General features: G+C 46.3%; 4 protein-coding genes across 5 annotated transcripts; 3 read left to right on the top strand and 1 right to left on the bottom strand.

The window, feature by feature from the left end:
• The first annotated feature begins 1,632 nt into the window (after positions 1–1,632).
• LOC121592339 lies at positions 1,633–11,182 on the top strand. The gene is made up of 5 exons (XM_041913742.1): positions 1,633–2,518; positions 2,583–2,827; positions 2,904–3,365; positions 8,428–8,650; positions 8,785–11,182. The coding sequence occupies exons 1-5, from the start codon at positions 2,363–2,365 to the stop codon at positions 8,935–8,937; spliced, it is 1,239 nt and encodes a 412-aa protein (XP_041769676.1). The 5' UTR covers positions 1,633–2,362; the 3' UTR covers positions 8,938–11,182.
• A 1,559-nt stretch (positions 11,183–12,741) lies between these two features.
• Positions 12,742–13,897, top strand: LOC121594282. Its single transcript, XM_041917383.1, has 2 exons — positions 12,742–13,210; positions 13,318–13,897. The coding sequence occupies exons 1-2, from the start codon at positions 12,850–12,852 to the stop codon at positions 13,326–13,328; spliced, it is 372 nt and encodes a 123-aa protein (XP_041773317.1). The 5' UTR covers positions 12,742–12,849; the 3' UTR covers positions 13,329–13,897.
• Positions 13,898–14,498: 601 nt separating this feature from the next.
• LOC121596371 lies at positions 14,499–15,396 on the top strand. The gene is made up of 2 exons (XM_041921254.1): positions 14,499–14,973; positions 15,056–15,396. Exons 1-2 carry the CDS (start codon positions 14,613–14,615, stop codon positions 15,073–15,075), a joined length of 381 nt encoding a protein of 126 aa, XP_041777188.1. The 5' UTR covers positions 14,499–14,612; the 3' UTR covers positions 15,076–15,396.
• LOC121596359 (probable nuclear transport factor 2) lies at positions 15,310–18,023 on the bottom strand. Of its 2 annotated transcripts, XM_041921241.1 has the most exons (5): positions 17,672–18,023; positions 17,340–17,593; positions 17,015–17,086; positions 16,819–16,917; positions 15,310–15,754 (listed from the first exon to the last, which is right to left on the bottom strand). In XM_041921241.1, exons 2-5 carry the CDS (start codon positions 17,445–17,447, stop codon positions 15,641–15,643), a joined length of 393 nt encoding a protein of 130 aa, XP_041777175.1. In that variant the 5' UTR covers positions 17,448–17,593; positions 17,672–18,023; the 3' UTR covers positions 15,310–15,640. The 2 variants fall into 2 exon arrangements, with proteins under 2 accessions (XP_041777175.1, XP_041777165.1); XM_041921231.1 differs by having other exon boundaries at positions 17,340–18,023.
• Position 18,024: the final 1 nt, after the last annotated feature.

Raw genomic sequence — 18,024 nt, 5'->3', positions numbered from 1 at the left:
CACTCCGCTTGGCACGTACACACACACACACAATCACACCCACACACACAGGCAACGAACACGCGCTTGCACACACCAAAAACTTACCCCCGAAATCTAGCAAACGGCAAACGGCAGCACAGGCACAGGCAGGACGGGCAGGGTCTCTCTCACTCACTTTGCCGCTTGTTTCATGCGCAACATGAAAGCCAGTGACGAGGGCGAGCCGAGGTTTGCCCATATGTTGGCGATGTTGTTATGAAATGGAATTTTATGCTGTGCCGCTTCGTGTTTACGCGTTTACCTTGCCCGGGTGCAGTTCTGGTCGGCCGCGAACAGCGCGAAGGCAGCACCAGAGTGACCAGAAATGCCGATTTATCTGTGTATTCATACCGATTTTCCAAAACATGATGCGCACGTTCAGGCAGCGGTAATCGCTCTTGCGGGCGTGCGTGCGTTTTTTTGAAAATATATGGAATTTTACACCCGCAATCCCCGCTCACCGTTATCCTTCGCCAGAACATCGTACTGTGGACAGAGGGTACAGAGAAAGAAAATGAATGAAGCAGTTTTATATCACTGAGCTGAACTGATCTGCGTGGATTCTTCACTTGTTTGCTCCATAGATGGAGTATTCCCAAGCGCTTAAGATTAAGCTGATTAAGTTTAAACGACTGGAAAATCGAATATCCATATAAAAAAAAAACAAAACAAAAGCTCCATAGCTTCATTGGTTTGCTTAAAAGATGGCATGTTACAACTCATCATTATATTGCTGTCTTTTTCTTGCAATGCGTTTTGACAAGTTTCATCTAATCATGACCTATCTAGCCTTCTAACTTTCCGAGCAAAAATCTATAGGAATGGTCGTGTGGTAAGATTCGTGGGAATCAGCACCACCGACCATGAATCAAATCTCACTTCATTTAGTTCTGGTAGTTCAAATTAGAGTTTAGTATTTTATCAATAGCCACCAAAGTATTTAACAGATGGCTCCACCAGCTTTTTTGCTAGTTTTAGAATGTATGAGTCGTTTACCGTCTGCTAAACAAAGTCTTTTGATATTCTGTTTAGGTTGAAAGCTTGATTCGTTCAGAGCCCTTTTAGAGTTCGTTTAGTGGATTTGTAGCACTTGGAAACTCATCCAAGTAATCGCAATTTCTATCGAAATTGTGCAAGTTTAATTGAATTTGTCTATAGAAATTGTGTATCTAGAATCGATTGAAAGCACGTCTAATAAAATCACATCCGATGGAGCACTGCAACGGCGCTAAGCGGCTGCGCGGAGCGCCGAGAATAGGAACTGAGCATCTCAATCCTTCGTTGGTAAAATCCCTAATACAATTTTCAGATTGACTATATTCGAATGATTAGGTTGCAGATTAGCAACCTCCCCCCCCTCGTCCCGCTCAACACTTCATTATAAATGAGATTCTTAATTCACAACCTAACGAAAACTACCGAAAAAAAATCTAAACTTCCTACCGAAAACTACCGATAAAATGTTGGTGCTCCCACCTAAAACGAACGCCAATATAATCTGGCCACTCTGTCCTTGCGGGAACACCGCGAACTGCTCGACAAATGGAGCGCGCTGTCAGTGCGGTGCTCGCCAATTCGAGCTCTTCCACCCATCTCGCTCGCCCGCACGCTCGCTCGGTCGGTCTCGCTTCGGCGCGTTTGCTTGTAGCGCGCTCCAGGACAATGGTACGGCAAGTTCCGAAAACGAGAACTGTCAATATACACACAGTGGGGGCTGCAGCGGAGGAAGCAAAAGAATAAGAAGAAGCAAAAGAAGGCAACGGAGGAGAACGATTCTGGCGAAATTTTCACGGCATTATTGTGTCCAGAGTGCTGGAGTTATTGTTGTCCCCGCCGCTACCATTTGGCCGCAGTTTTGGCAGGAGGGGAACCTCCCACACCCGCAGAAAAACCCCGTGAAAAACCCGTGTCCCACGATTCGGGCGTGTGAATAATCGCTGCAATCACATCCATCCCCGTGTCCAAACAGCACCAAACAGCACCCAAAACGGGGTGACATCTTTACTTTTTTCGCGGCGGAAACAAAGCCCCAGCGAAGTCCGCGACCAACCAACAAACCCGCTCAAACCGAACCGAAAATCTTCAATCAAAGCGCTCAAAAAGTGTACAATTTGTATCCCTTTTGGCCCTCTGTGCTTGGTTGTTTTCTCCTGTGTGTTTGTGTGTGTGTGTGTGCAGTGTTATGAATGGTGGTGCGGCTGGCCCGGTGGTCCGCGTTGTAATATGAGCTCGGAGGGTACAGTGTGTTGGCGTACCAGTGTCTACTAGAGGACTTTTGTTTGTTCGGTGTGGCCCGAGAAGGGCCCGAGAAGCGACAAGGAGAAGAGACAGCGCACGCAAAATGCACGACCGAAGGGCGGCCATGTGCTACGGGCTGGTGTACATACTGTGCACCCAGGTGCTGTCCACCAACTCACGCACCTCCACCCTGTGGAAGCTAAACACGGAGGAGGGCAAGATTGTGAGCGGGACCGGCGGTAGCAACTGCAAACTACAGGTACCCGTACTGTTTCTGCTGGGGCAGGGTGTTCGCGTGTCTAAGCTTCTCCTACTCTCCACAGAGTTCCGGTGCGGGCGAAAGCAAGATGACCGCAGCTGGCGAGAGCGGTTCCGCCACCACCACCACCACCGGCAGCAGCAGCAGCAGCAACAATAACAACGGGGATGAATCCTTAGTGGACCCGTACCATCCGGAGGAGGACGAGGATTCGACGTTTCAAATCATCACCATCACCGCGGCCAACTATCGAGACAACACGTGGAGGCGGCACGCGCGCGGAAAATTGATTGTGAACCTCCCGAAAGCGTACGGTTTTTTCCGTCCCCTACGGCACGGCGGCTTGGTGTCCTCATTCGCTCTAACTTCTCTCCCTCACACACAGGACGCCGGATAGTGAGGGGGCGGCGGCAAACCACAAGGCAACCGCGAACCACCCGACCACCAGCCCGGAAACGGCGGACGTGCTGGACTGTGGCAAACCGGTCAACTTTACCTACTACGACGATCTGATCGGCGTGGCCCAGCGGTACAGCCATCCGGTCGTGCCCGAGCCGGAGGTCGCCTTCCTCTTTCTCAAGAAGAAGGGCCCGAAGTCGCTGAAAAACTTCGACATCGATGCGCTCGAGCGGCGGCTCCGCAAGGCGAAGGCGGAGAAGCCCCGGTCGGTGCAGCTGTACAACCAGATCGGCAACTTTTGGCGAATAAAGGGCGACGCCCGGCACTCGATCGAGTGCTTTCGCAGCGCGCTCGCGATGGCACCGACCAACGCGGAGGTGCTGCTCAACCTGGCCCGGGTGCTGTTCAACCTGCAGTACCTGGACGATGCGATACATCTTACCAGACGGTAAGTTCATGTGGGTGGGTGGGTGTGCTTTATGGTGAGCGATGGAATGTTTTTCCCGGCGCCGTTGCACTGATCGGCGCTGGATGTCTGTCGCAAGCAATTCGCGTTCCAAAAAATTCCCTTGAAACGGAAACAGGAACGTGCTCGTGCTCAGATCGTCTAAATGCGTCTTGATAGTAGCTATCGATCGTTCAAAACTAATAACGGAAATACAGTAAAGTAGTCTCTCTAAGAAATTCAAGAACCGGGACAAAAATAACATTTTTGTTGTGGTTGTACATGAAAAGCATTAGACCAGCGATGTCAAACTACTTGGATGAAACTGAAAATAGTAGGCCGCAACCTAGCTTTTAAATTATATTACTAGTGAAGGCTCGGTAAAATCTAACGGGTAATCAACCAACATTTGACTTGTTTTCAAACGCTACCCGTACAGCGACAGTAACCATAACTTGAAAGCCTAATTTTTTTATGCATTATACCATTAATGTGTTAACTTTGTGGTTTTCTGGGCAATTTTTACCATTATATCGATGAGGTTACTTTTGTGCTATGCTGGTGCAAAAAAAAAATCTTTTATTTTTATGTTTTGAGAATCGTATTCAAAAATATGGTTATTTTTATACGGACATAAAGTACCAATGCAGATTATTTACTTAAAATTCTAAGCCATCAGCCGTACCGGCGAACTCGTTCGTTCCTGGGAACGTTCGCCGAGACGCTCATTTTTGCCCTTTTGCCCTATCATCATTTCATAGCCCTCTAGATCAAAAATTAGAAAACCGTTTAGATTTTGTAGTGGCCAACCTAGTGGTACAACCCTGTCCGCTCATGAGCGACGAATGTTTCTCGTCGAACGAGTTCGCCGGTACGGCTGAATGACAATGATTTTCAATTTCATAAACATAATTAATCACTATAAGCGAGCTTTGTGGCCTTTCCGATGATGCAGAATACACTGCAGACATCCAGAAGGTCTGACTTACAATTGTTGACATAAATGTATGATTCTTTTATTGGGTTGCTAGAGCATAGCTAAGCAGTAATGTAAGATTCAACTACAAAAATACTTTACAATATTTTTTGTGCCCAAAAATGTAAGTTCCAACTACAAAAATATGATATCACACGTGGTTCAAATCTCATTTATACCCTTTTTTACTTATGTTTCAAACGTTAGGTAATAAGTAATGAGTGCTTAGAACAATTGCAATGCAAATTTTCCCGTTCGCCACTTTCATAAAGCCATTCCCAAAAATCACATTGACATTTTATTTTATCATCCTGAAACTTGTTGCGAAGTGTTAAATGCAATTGGTATTTGTGTTTGAGACAATTCTAATTGTTGCGCCAAACATGCAATTTGAACGCTGAACATATTCCCTCATACAATTACACCAACTGGGTAGTTGAGGTATTCCAATCTTTACTGTTGAAACCCATATGAATGAACCAAATTTGTACACGACTTTATATTCTGGCCGCCCCCCACATCCTTCAGATTTTGCTTCTAATTTGACGTGTCCTTAATTATAGCGTGGTAGTTCTTAGCCAAAACCATAAATAGAACGGTCGCCTGATTACTCTTCATAGATACCGTCAGCATCCTGTCTGCCCTCTTGGGCATAGTTCTGTTGTGGATCATTCTGCAATCGATGCTGATCCTGCTTGAAGTTGGCTCACCTAACGCGCAGTGTGTTGCAGCCATGTCGCACAATGAACTATCGCACCCTTTAGTGCTTTGTTCCTGGGTACAGCATCCCATTTTACAAGATATTCCGCACCACACTTATCTCCCGATGACGGTGTAGTACTCGTGGTGCTTATGCTCCAAAGTTTTTTTTTTTATATTTTCTAGAAAATCTTGATCTGTTGGGTAATTTGCATCTTTAATTATATAAAAATCGTTATATCCAATACCACGTCATTTCAAATCGGTTTGTACAAAAGATCGATGCAACCATTGCCCTCATCACTCGCGGGCGTGCAATGGTGCATGGAGCAATTGCTCTCACTACGCTCTCGCTGAACGTTTATTCTCACGTCATTGTGACGATTTTCAGTTCCTTTCATTTCATTTAGGGATATTTGGTACGTTGGAACAGTAAAAACATTAATGCAAATTTAATTTTATTCCATCTTAGAAATGCATTTCTAAAAGCCGTTTTCAGGGGATAATCTTCATTTGGTTATAGACCTCTGGTTATATTTGGTTGTTTTATTCATAGCTGCTCATTCATGCTGCCTCATGAGAAGGTTTAAATCATTTTTTTGCGATTTTATTCCCGTTAGTAGAACGATTTTGTTAATTTTTCAAGATCTTTTCTTACAGAAATTGCTCTTTTGGTCACCGAGTATACCCTGATTGATTGTTTAAAATTAAAAGAAAAAGCAATGGTCCAAAACCACACATACCATGTGTCAGTTAAGGGGATTATTATGAGATCATACTTCAGGCGCCCGGAGTTGCCTGAAATGTACTGCAGAAGCGGAAATTGCAAAGAAAAAGGTTGACTCTAGCGGTCGCGGGTCACACCGAAAGACTTTGCGGACCAACGTCCTCCTGTTCTGGCTTAGACAGTTGGAATATTGTCATGGTAATGACGTTGCCAACGTACATTAATTTAGAAGTCTGATAGGGAAAATCGATCTGCCGAAATCACAGCAAGCGTCAAATAGTCTGACCAGCTTTCCGGGACTGACTTTACAATAGGCCGACAACATTGGAACGTTACCCAAAGGATGAGCCCATTCCTAACAGATAATGAAATGAAATTATCTATTCTAATCTAATTTCATTGCATGATTTCTTATTGGTATGTTGGTCGATCCAATTTGCTTGTAATGGTTCTTAATTGATTTTCTTTGATTAATTTTAAATCATATTAGTTAATTTGGCCCGTTTACAGGATTATGCAAGATAATTTCTGGGCTATTTGATAACTTTAAGATACGTGCAACGGATTTTTTTAAAGACAACGCAAATTCCATGTGATTTACTCTAATTGTCCATTGGAATTTAGATTTTTTTTAACATTAAGAAAAAACTGAATTAGAATCCATATCGATCCTGGGACTGATTCCGAGCCCATTCTGAAATTTAACAGAATTCATACTGTTACTGGAGCTGATTCCAATCCCAGACAGGTGTTTGAATTAGTCGTGAACCTACTCTGGCTCCGGTCGTGGGATTGATTGTGAACCCATACCGGAACTTCAACTAAACCCATGCTGGTGCTAAAATTGATCCTGATCCCATTGAATATTGTAATAATCTTTTAATCCTACGGCTACTGGAGCTGATTGCACATCAGTCTTTTTAATTCGTCTCCAATTATAGTACCAAAATCTGCCTCAGTCAAGGAGCTATCCAGTCCAGTGGTTTTCCTTTTTGCTTTACTTTTTTTCATTGGCGGGCCCTGCGGGGTACCATCGTCAACTCGGACGACTTAACAACATGTCCTTTGTGAGTTCAAGCCTCGCATGGACCGTCGCCCTAAGCAAGGATTGACTATCCGACTGCGTGGTACTTTAAAAAGTCTCGATAGCCTGTATAGCCCAGCATGATATGTTACCGCTAAAAGAAAATTATTTGTTTGTAGTAACTTTTTTTAATCCCCTTAACTCTGACACATGCAGTAACCGTGCCATTAGTAGGCCCTGATGCCACGGTAAATAAATATTTTCCACCGGTTATTTCGCACCACTGGAGGAATTCTTTGCGGGTTTGCTAAAAACCGACGCCAGGTGTAATTTTCTCAATAATGCTTATTAATCGCGTCCACCTGCATTGAAATACATTGTGGAATTTTCATTGTAGAAGTAGTTATCATTGTGAGAACAGCAGTGTTTTACCAAATTGTGCTCTGAATTTCATTAAAACGCTTCTTTAATACTGTACAGAATGCGAAGCACTCATTTTTTTTTATTAATTCCGGACAACCTAAACCGAAAGTAAATTGTGATTAGTTACATAAAAAAATATGTGTCTAGACAGTGATAATAACAAGAAGAAAGATTCAGTGATAAATCCAACTACTTTTGAAGATAGTTGAGACAAATGCCTTAATGGTCGTCGATTCCCACAACAGTACTTCAATTCATCTACGAATACAAGAGAAAACTTAAAACTCGTTTTCGTTGTCAAAACTGGGTGTCCGGATCTTAAAATAAGCTAAACCAAAGAACAAAAATAAAATACCTACTATTTTATTAATTTCTATGCAAACCTCAAAATCTGTATCAGAGGCATTGTACTTTAATCACACAGTAAGGGGTTCCTTAGATTATATGTACCACTGGAGGAAAATTTATTGATTTTTTAAGAAATTTGACTGCCGACCGCTGCTCAAAGGTAAATCAATGGGCCGCCATTATTGTATAACTATTATTCAAAAATTCAACATCAAACAATTTAGGCAGCCAAAACGCGTACGCAGCTTACACAATATTCGCCTTGGGGAGAGACATTCGAATTTCGACAGGACTAAATATGTACGGTATATGCGGGGGCTGGCGAAATGTTCATCCTAATGAAACAATTAGCGTTGAAAAGACTACATCTTGGAGAGATTTCACAGTATTTCCTAAAGCTCCTTCAAATTGGAAGCTAAATTCCGACTAACACGTTCACGTTTCATTCTCATTCTCTGTTGCCTTTTTGGCCTTTGGCCACTCTTTTGGTCTGGATATTTGTTTTTGATATATGCCTGGTAAAAAAAAGCTTTCTTTCTGTCTTCATCTGTCCTCTCTTATTAACCGCAACCGTTTCATAAGCTTATTAACAAACTCGTTACGCCTTACAGAGTGAGCATGCCTTTAACACACCATCAACGTTCGCAACATCGACAGCGAATCATTGGCTTAACATCTTAAAAATGCCCTAGCCTAACCCTCCCCTAAACATCCATTTGTCCAGTATGCGCACATGCGGCACGGCAAAATTTCTCCTGCGCCACAAAGTAACAAACAAACAAACAAAATCCTTACCGTTTCTGTTTTGTTTTTTTCATTCCCATTCCCACCTGCGTGTGCGTGTGCTTTTTGGTGAACCGTGGGCCAGCTCGCTGGAGGTGCAGCCGAGGGATCGCAGCGCCTGGCGGCAGTACTTTACGCTCGGCGAAATTTTCAAAGCGTACGGCCACTTCCAGGAGTCGGTGAACCATCTGCGCCAGGCGCTGGAACTCTACCCGCAGTACGAACCGATCAAGAAGGCGATCGCCGACGTGGAGAACATTTCCGCCTCCTCGCTACACATCTTTACCGTCATCATCATCATTTTCCTGGTTTGTGTGTTTGCCCTTTTTTCTTTGTTTTTAGTCGTTTTTTTTTTTTGGAGTGGGTGATACAATCTACAAGTCATACAATCTTCCTTGCAACTAATATAACACTTTCTCTCTCTCTCTTGGTGCTGTTTTAGGTGATGTGCGTGCTGTATGTGATCCTTTCGTCGAACGAAAGCAGCCAGAACAACCACGAGCTGGAGCAGAAGGCGGCCCGCCACTTTAACCGTGCGATGGCGATGCGCTCGCTGAAGGGCTTCACGCAGCGTTCGTTTAAAAATAGAAAGTAAAGCTCCCCCTGCTCGAGACGCAAGATCCTAGCACCACCTTCCTGCGGTAACGGAAGGGTGCTGTTCCGCGCGATGTAACGCGGGGCAGAAGAAGATGATAGGTCGCTAGCAAACGCGAGAAGCTAGATGGAGAAAGCTAATCTCTCTGTAGCGCGATGAGCCGCACAGATCTATATACATGTATATGTAGGGGTTTGTGAGTGTGTGTGTGTGTGTGCGCGCGTGTTGTGTGTGGGTGTGTTTGCGAGTGCGTAGATCGCTCTTGGTGGAAATGCGGACAGTCTTGCGGCTAGGATGTTACGCATCAAAACAGTGGTGGCGTGTGCTGCAGCAGGATGGTAGGAGATTTATAGTTTGTAAGCAAAAATTGAGATTCGTGAAAATCTTCCAATATGCCACACCGAATACGCCCGCTCACACACACACACGCGCACAGACACACACACACACGTCCACACACTGTACCGCGTGCAAAGTAGAGGGCAGGAAAAGGGCAGGCAAACAGTGTGACCGCGAGAGAAGGAGCAATTCCAATTGGAATCCAAACTTTCTATCGAGATCGTATAGTAATCGTGCGCGAAGGCAGCAGGAAAAGGAAGCGTAGCAAAGAACAAAAAAGAAACACACACACTCACACAGAAATTGCTAATCTAATTACTATTACACTAACTATTGCAACACCTACTATTGTAAAACGGCTGGTGAGGTGAGGCTGCGGCTGAGATAGGCGCAATAGGCGCCCCAGAATAGAGTTGGTTGGTGTCTGTGTGTGTGTGTTACACAATCGCCGCCCAGTCTCCATCCCATCTTACTAATCCCCGCTCGCCACCCGAAAAAGGAGAACGGCCTGTGTGCCGCCTTGGAAAGGAATGCGCGCGCTCGTTTGCATGATCGTTCGAATTAAGAAGCTTCACTTCTGCGTTGCGGGTAGAGTTTGTGTTGAGATTAGTGCATGTGATCATCATTATTTTTCGGGTTAATTTTTTTTATCCTATTATTTTTACGTATACGCAAGCGTTAACGTTTCTGCTGGCGGACAGACTGCACTGTCCTCCAATATCGTTCACACACACTCACACAAACACACACACACACACACACACACACACACACACACACACACACACACACACACACACACACACACACACAGGCCAAGCCCCCCGGATTCGGTATTAAGCGTTGACGGATACACTTCGCCAGTACAAGTACAACCGAGCAGGAGAGATTCGCTGAAGAAGAAAAAGAGAATGAAATTCCGTACTTTTTTTTTAAAGAAAAAAAAAACCCAAAATAATTATGTGTTTATGTTGCGTTTATTATTTTCATTATTTGTTTGTGTTAAAGAAAGCTTTCGGAGCGTAGGAAGCGGGCCAGCAAGGAATCGGTTGATGGAATGAGGATGCGTAGTGAGGAATTCCCTTTTTCTTTTCCGTTGAAGAATAGAATTGTGATACAACATGCTTTTTTATTATTTACGAATGCATTTATTGTGCTATTTAGGAAGCGCCACCATTATTTAAACGTGGCTCAAACGTGGCTTTTAGCGATTAAGTGCGCATTAGCGGGGTAAGGACGCGCGGATGCTTACCGACATTCGTTTTGTTTTCGGTTGCATTGAATTGGTTGGAATGCCACCGCAAGTGCTTTCCGTGTGCGCTTTCACCTGTCACGTTCGTTCTCGCCGCTGGACGCCGCCAACGTGGCACGCGACAGTCCCATCAGCTATGAGGTGCAGGTTGCAACTGCAAATGCCACGAAAGCATATAAAGCACAACATAATCTGTACTTAGGCCAGGCTGGAAATGGGAAAGGCACCGAAAGCTATCGTTTTCTCTCAGCTCTGTGTGCGTGTGTGTGTGTGTACGTGATGGTCGTGTGTCCGATTAACGGGCAACGCAGATATGGTTGTTCTCAATGTTCGCGTCAGTTTGTCGTGGAAATTTTGGTTTTATTTTTCTTTCCTTTTTTTTGCTTCCGATATGCGATAAAATATCCTACACAGACGGCACACGTTCAGCCCGCACCGACCCCATATAGAGTCCCCATAAAAAAAAATGGAAAATCGGCGCGGAAAAGAAAAGGGTTGATCTTCAGGCGGGGCATATTTCTCCGATTTTCGTTCAACCCAATTACTACAGCCACAGCAAACATTGGAATAGTTTAGTGTTAAATATATACTATCAACAAGCAGCAGCATCTGCGGACTATTAAAAAAAAAAACCCCTCGAACGGCTCTTCTGATCGTAGCTGTGTTTTGTTTTGATTTTATCTTGGATCCGAACATTTGTGAACACATTTTGAAGGATTTATCGACATTTTAAAAAAATAGAACACAGGGATCAAACGGATTAGTTTTCAGCAATTTAGGCTCCCCACATGTTGTGTCGCAAGTGATAGCAGATATAAAATGTTCCAATACAATGTTCTTTTAATTAACTAGCTCATTTGGCTAGGTTACAGGGCTGCGCAACTAAATTTCCAAAATCCAATACCGACCTTGGAATCTATCACGAACTCATACTTGTTCTGGAACCTATCATGAACCCATACAGGCCCTGGAACCTATCACGCATCCGTACTGGTCCTTGATCCTATGATGAAGCCATACTGGTCCTCGAACCTATCATGAGCACATACCTGTCTTGGAATCGATCATGAACCCATTCCGGTTATGGAACCTATCATGAACTTATACCGGTCCTGCAACTACTCATGAATCCACATCAGTCCTGGAATTGAAAGTAAATCCATAAAAGACTTCGAACTGAGACTGATATCATACCGGTCCTGAAACCGATCATGAACCCATTCTGATCCAGAAATAGCCAAGATATTCTTGAATATTTTCAAGAATTGCCCCTGGAGCTGTTCCAAATTCGAATTTGGAACGATACTTGAACGTTTGTTCGAGTATGGAACCGATACAATACCAGTTCCAGACGACAAAACCTAAGCCGGTAGTAAATGTGCAGCGTAGGAATTAGCGTAGAAATTTTAGTAGAATTAGTATAATATCACATTCGGAATAATGAAAAAAAGGCTAGACAAATTACTTCATTTCACTGTCACCGTTTCTTGATGCTGGAAATGGAAAACAATCGCCTAAACCCCTGTTCCCAACAGCACCGCGCGACGAGGAACGAAGCAAAACGGAAACTGCACCCAAAAAAGCAAACTGGACAAATCGCGGAATGGGCAACTAGCCCAAAGTCACTACAATTTTGTGTCGTTTAACAAGTCTTTGCTGGGCATGGCAATTTGTCTGCACATTGGCAATTTCTCGTGTCGCCAACACATGACCACACCAACCCTTTTTCAAAGCCACACGTTGCCTCGATGGCGGTTTGAAATTTCAAAGAATGGGCGGAATAAGTTGGTTTGTCGACAATTCCGTACAATTCGAAGCAACACGGCATGCAGCTCCCTGTAGTTGTTCGTTTTAGTTAAGATTCTTTTGCATGCTAATGGGCGGTTTAGAGTTCTATGTTTCACCTTTATAGCTACATTTGTAGGAAAGATGTTACAACTACACTCTGCATACTAAATGCAACCGACCAACCAATTAGACTAGCCAATTAGACATGTGTACTAAAAAAACAATTGATGAAACTTAACAAAATGTTAATATCCAAATTGGTACATCACTGGCAACGCGTCTCGCAAAATCACACACACACGCAGCATCCATAGCACCGGCCGGATTCGCGACCACGTTGCCATGGTAACGGAGAGCGAAACAGCCGCCGCAGGTAAAAGCGTAGACTCAGTCGGCGGCGCGTGCGTTTCAGTCAATTCGCAGCGTTCGCCGTGCACAGATCAAAAACCCGTATCGGAGAAAACCTTCAGACGCACCGTTCCGGTCGGTTCTAGCAGTCAGGAGCAAAAGGAAATAAGGCAGCCGAGAAAGCGATGGCCGCAGCAGAACTGAACATAGGAATGCTCCACCTCGTGCTGGAGATGTACAAAATGGCCAGCGATCCCGAGAACGAGAGCTTGCAGTGGAGTGCGGACGGCAGCCTGCTAATCGTGAACCTGCCGGCGCTGGCCCTCCATTTGATGTCGCTCGTCGACGAGGAGAATCCGCTCATCTGGTTCCTGCAGCATATGGGCGGGGCCGGCTTCGTGCAGTGTCCGCTGGAGGCGGTCGACGAGGCGGAGTACAACACGCCGCCGGAAGTGACGCGCGTCTTCTGGCATCCTCAGTTCCACCGCCATAATCCCTGGTTCAGCTACTACTGGATCGGCGAGCACTATGCGGACCAGCAGCGTGGTGAGTGGTTGGGCGTGGGGGCGCAGTGTGTGAGAGTTTGTGGAGTTAAAACTGATGTGTGTTTGTGTGTTTTTTTTTCCAATTATTTTCCTCACCAATCATACCAGACGAAGAGTAGCCTCACCGATGATACCGGACAACGTGGAGTAGCGTGGGCGCCGATCCTGCAAGACGCAAGAGCAATCGAACGGTCCGATTCGAACGAACAACAGAAAGACGGAGACCGACGACGCAAGGATTTAGTGATCGGCGCACCGCGCGCAGATGTTGAGAAATTCGGCACTCGACACACTCCAGCAACAGTTACACCGGCTTTGCGATGAGCGTACTGTGTTTTGGTGTAGGCTTAGTTAGTACAGCATAGTTTATTGATGGAAAAGCCCAACTTTTAAGACGACAGAAGAAAAAAAACACAGCGACGGAGAGAAAGAGAGAGGGGGGGGGGGCGAAAACAAGCAGACATAGATTAAGCGAGAGCAAACGCTATCGGAAGCGGACACATTCTGGGTGATGGGACGGATGGAAGGATTCACGTTTCGCAAAGCGATCGCTAGGGGCATGCGCCAGGCCGGATATGCGAGTCGCGATTCGCGCGAATAGCGAAAAAAGGGGGGGAATATAACACCATCAACTTACCTGTAAGCTCATTCAGCAACATTACTTATCAATAAAACGGCTACCGGCTGAAGAATAGCGCGCGATGTATGTATTATTGAAACCCTTTGCGCGTGGAGAGAATTTATCAACAAAATCGATGAGCCTGCACCTTACCTTCCTCCATCTTTTCTGCATGAAATCCTTCGAGAGATATCGGTCATACATCTAGCTCCCTAGATGGAGACGCTGCGCATTGCAGCGACACCTAGGAATCGTTTTTTTCCAACAAACGAGGCATGTGCCCGGTACGGATGATTTTAAGTAATTTTCGGCAACAAGTAGTTGCTTGCTTTCAAGAAAAGGTTTTTAATCGAATATAAGGAAATGTCTTCATTTCAAGAAACCGTTTCCGTTTTGTTTTCCGTTGACTCGTTGAACGCTCTCGAGAGATCGACCATTCCAAACATGGTCAAACATGGAACATTTTAATATCGAAAACATTGTGTTGCTATCGAATTTGCAAAACAAGCAGCGGGTACAAAAATTAGCTAGAACGTCACTAGTGTCGCGTTTTGCAACATCCCATCGCAGCATCCATTGCACGGGCGGCTTTGCCGCGACCACGTTGCCATAGTAACCGGGAGCGAGACAGCCGCCGCAGGTAAAAAGCAAACTCAGTTGGCGGCGCGTGCGTTTCAGTCAGTTTGCAGATTTCGGCGTGGTCATATCAAACCAAGTCAGACGCACCATTCCGCTGATGGTTCTAGAATTCCGGAAGTAAAGCAGACGAGTAAAGCTGAAACCGATGGCTGCAAGTGAACTAAACGTCGCAAGGCTCCACTTTCTGCTGGAAGTGTTCGAAGTAGCCGGCAATCCCGAGAACGATAGCTTGAAGTGGAGTGCGGACGGCAGCCTGCTAATCGTGAACCTGCCGGCGCTGGCCCTGTATTTGCAATCGATCATCAGCGACCCCAATCCGCTCGTCTGGTTTCTGCAGCATCTGTGCGGGGCCGGCTTCGCGCAGTGCCCGCTGGAGGCGGTCGGCGAGGCGGAGTACAACGCACCGCCGGACCATACGGTCCTTTTCTGGCATCCGCACTTCCACCGCAATCATGCCTGGTTCAACTACCAATGGAATAGCGAGCACAGTCCGTCCCCGTGGCACGGTAAGTTGGTGATGAATTTTTGTGAGTGAGATAGAGTAAAGCTGTTGTAACATTTCTTTTCAATCATTTTCTTCGCCAATAGTACCAGACAACGAGGAGTAGAGCCTCACCAATGATATCGGACCAAGTGGAGCAGCCGGTACAGCAGGGCGCCGATCCTGCAAGACGTAAGAGCAACCGAACGCTCCGATTCGAACGAAGCACAGAAACACACAGGATGAAGACGAAAGCATTCGGGACCGGCACGCCGTGCGCGCCGCCGCAAAGAACTTCTGCGCGAGCAAACGCAACGCAAATTCCAGTTTTGTTACAGCAGCATAACATATGATTCGTGTGTAGGCTGTTAATAAAGCATAGTTTATTGATTCCAAAAAACCAACCTTTTAAGACGGCAGGAAACACAGTGTGAGAGAGTCAGAGCGATAAAAAGATATATATATATAGAGAACGTGGTTCCCCATCGTCACGTTCACGTTCAACCGGCACAACGATGTATTATAGCGTGAACAAAATTCTCCTTTTCCTGGCGGCTTGTTTTTGTGTTGTGCCTGTTGTTGCTGTCCCGGCGTTTATAGGCAATAGAAGCGGCAATTTGTCCTTGGATCCCCCTCCCCCGCCCCTCTAACCCAGTATAGTTTGTGTTCGTCCTGATGCGCGCCGACAATACCTAGGCGGTGTTGTGGATATTAAGGCGGAAGATGTCATGCGCACAGAAGAACGACGCTCCGATCGGTTTCAGCACGAACGTCTGGGAGTAGGCGTGCGGTGGATCATCGTCACACTGCGGATGCGGAAGCAGGCAGAAAAGAGATGCCGATTAGCCGAGAAAAAATGGGATTCTGGATGGAGGGGTTCACGTTTCGATCATTGAGGGATATGAAGGGCGCGCGATTCGTCGTGTGTGTGTATCGTCGGTTGCACCACTAGCTTACAGTGTTTTTCAGTGGTTCCCATTAGTGATGGGAATAATGAAGTTTTTGTCGCAATTGATTCCGGATAGTAGCACCAGAATCAGTCTCCGGAATCGCAATCGGCTCCGAGATCAGAATCGGCTTCGAAATCGGAGTCAGTTTCGGCATCTTCATAAGTATAGGCATTTAGGTCCAATGATGCTACGTATTGATAGCCGCCAAGAATCCTTACTTGTAAACGATCCATTCTCGTGGAGATTCCTGGTCGAATTTCGCTTCTGAAGCTTCTTATTTGAATTCTAGAACTGATTCCCACATTCCGAAGCTAATTCCAATTCTGGAGTAAATTCTGATTTCGTTACCGGGACAAATTTCGATTCCGGATCCGATTATGATCGCGGAATCGATTTCAGAGCCGAGTTAACTGTACAATCGGAAGCGGTTCCATAATTGATTCTTAAAACCGAATCGGGATCGGGTAGGTCCTATTCCGAGCTCCCACCTCTAGTTGCCATAGTTGTGGGACACTTTCTTTACTCTTTCTAAAGGGAAATGAACATTATGTGATGCGAAATGGTCTCTATAGCAGATGTTTTAAACAAATCGAGTAAGATTTTCCAATGAGTCCAATTGCCAACATATAAAGTACACTTCCCAATTGGAAAGAGCCAAGGAAGTGTCCCACAACTATGATAACCTCCGAAAAAGGTTGTTTCACATCAGTTTTGTCAGCAACTGCTTACGATTGATCAATGCAAACATATTTGAAGCACGTCCCTTTCCGAATGGTTTAATGGAAAGTCCTCAGAGCAAAGCCAATTCACCATACAGACACACACACACACACGCCACACACCTTCCACAAGCCCGATCGATCGACCGTTCCGCGGGAGCGATCCAACCGGCCGCCCTGCGCCGGTTCGCAGCCACTTACTTGCAATCTGCCGAGAACGTTTATCAGCACGCCGCCGTCGAACATTGGCTGGGAGTCGACCGCCGTCAGCACACGGGTAATGTTTTGAAACGTGAGACTCTAAAAATGGAAACGCAAACGCCATCAGTGTGCGTGCGCGAAAGAAAGCGCTGTGTGGGGCCGACGGGGGGGGGAAGGGGTGGGAGCGATCACTAACCTGCAGCTTTTCGAGAATCTTTGCCGCACCCTGGATCTGTTGCCCTTCAAACGTCATGAAGGATAGTTCCGCCTGTTGGGTGGGAGGACGAGATTTGATAGGAGAGAAGAGGGTCAGCTAAGGTCGAACTAGAACAGCCCCCTCCCGGATGTTCCCTCCCGTCCTTCCTTCCTTTTTCGGGTTTGATGTCACGATGAGGGGGTGAGAGCGAGAGGGAGAGAGAAAAGGAAGGATGGACAGGGTGGGAGCGAGGATGTGACCGATGAGGTTAGGTGTGCTCAGCAGTAGGACATCCGGGAGGGCGTGCAGGCGGGCAAACACTCACATTGTACAGGTTGACCAGGGTTGGCCGTTGCGTTGAGTCATCGAACAGCGCGTAGTACTGGGTGACGAATCCTTTGCCGATCTCCTCGTACTGCGGGTTCAGTGCCATGGCTTAGTAGTGGGTGCGGGTGCTCCGTGCCGGATGCCTGCCAAATCCTAGTGTACGCGTTCGGCCGCCGGCCAGTCTCCAACCATCCAAATATCCTTCCGTGCGCGCCCCACGCCCCGAGACTGGTTGAAGCTCACGCGTGTGCCCTTTGGTGCACGGACAGCAGAACAACAACAAATAGCAAAAATAGAGCGAAAAGCACTCCCACGCAGACGGGCACTCACAATGACGGGGAGGTTGACGGGCAAGTGCCAGGGAAATCCCTCCGGTAGGGGGCGGGAGCCACAGGCCAGGGAACAGAACAGACGGACACCGCGAGCGAGCCGTGCGAAAGAATGCCGAAATCGGACAAACGTCAAAACCACCCGTGAACGGGTTTTTGACAGCGGCCCGCTGAAACGGGGTAATGGTTTATTTTTAGGAGCGGTGACCAACACGGCAGTGCGCCCGGGGGAGTGTGTAAGGGACCGGGCAGGCCAGGCACGGCTGCGGCACGGCTATTCGCAGCTGGAGTACAAGGCGAACTTGGGTGCGTACGTTCTGGAAGATCGTCGGTGTTTTTCTTTTCGAGCTCGCT

The sequence above is a fragment of the Anopheles merus genome, chromosome X (assembly GCF_017562075.2).
Source record: "Anopheles merus strain MAF chromosome X, AmerM5.1, whole genome shotgun sequence".
NCBI classification, from domain to species: Eukaryota; Metazoa; Arthropoda; class Insecta; order Diptera; family Culicidae; genus Anopheles; species Anopheles merus.
The sequence above is the reverse complement of the archived record's forward strand: the minus strand, read 5'-3'. Positions and strand labels throughout refer to the sequence as shown.

Bases quoted from the DNA above. Each gene is read 5' to 3' on its own strand.
- LOC121592339 (XM_041913742.1), top strand. From the start codon at position 2,363: ATGCACGACCGAAGGGCGGCCATGTGCTACGGGCTGGTGTACATACTG. The intron at 2,519-2,582 runs GTACCCGTACTG...TACTCTCCACAG, and splicing joins GTAGCAACTGCAAACTACAG to AGTTCCGGTGCGGGCGAAAG. The intron at 3,366-8,427 runs GTAAGTTCATGT...ACCGTGGGCCAG, and splicing joins GCGATACATCTTACCAGACG to CTCGCTGGAGGTGCAGCCGA.
- LOC121594282 (XM_041917383.1), top strand. From the start codon at position 12,850: ATGGCCGCAGCAGAACTGAACATAGGAATGCTCCACCTCGTGCTGGAG.
- LOC121596371 (XM_041921254.1), top strand. From the start codon at position 14,613: ATGGCTGCAAGTGAACTAAACGTCGCAAGGCTCCACTTTCTGCTGGAA. The intron at 14,974-15,055 runs GTAAGTTGGTGA...CTTCGCCAATAG, and splicing joins CAGTCCGTCCCCGTGGCACG to TACCAGACAACGAGGAGTAG.
- LOC121596359 (XM_041921231.1), bottom strand. From the start codon at position 17,447: ATGGCACTGAACCCGCAGTACGAGGAGATCGGCAAAGGATTCGTCACC. The intron at 17,087-17,339 runs GTGAGTGTTTGC...CCCACCCAACAG, and splicing joins CCCTGGTCAACCTGTACAAT to GCGGAACTATCCTTCATGAC. The intron at 15,755-16,818 runs GTAAGTGGCTGC...CCGCATCCGCAG, and splicing joins ACGTTCTCGGCAGATTGCAA to TGTGACGATGATCCACCGCA.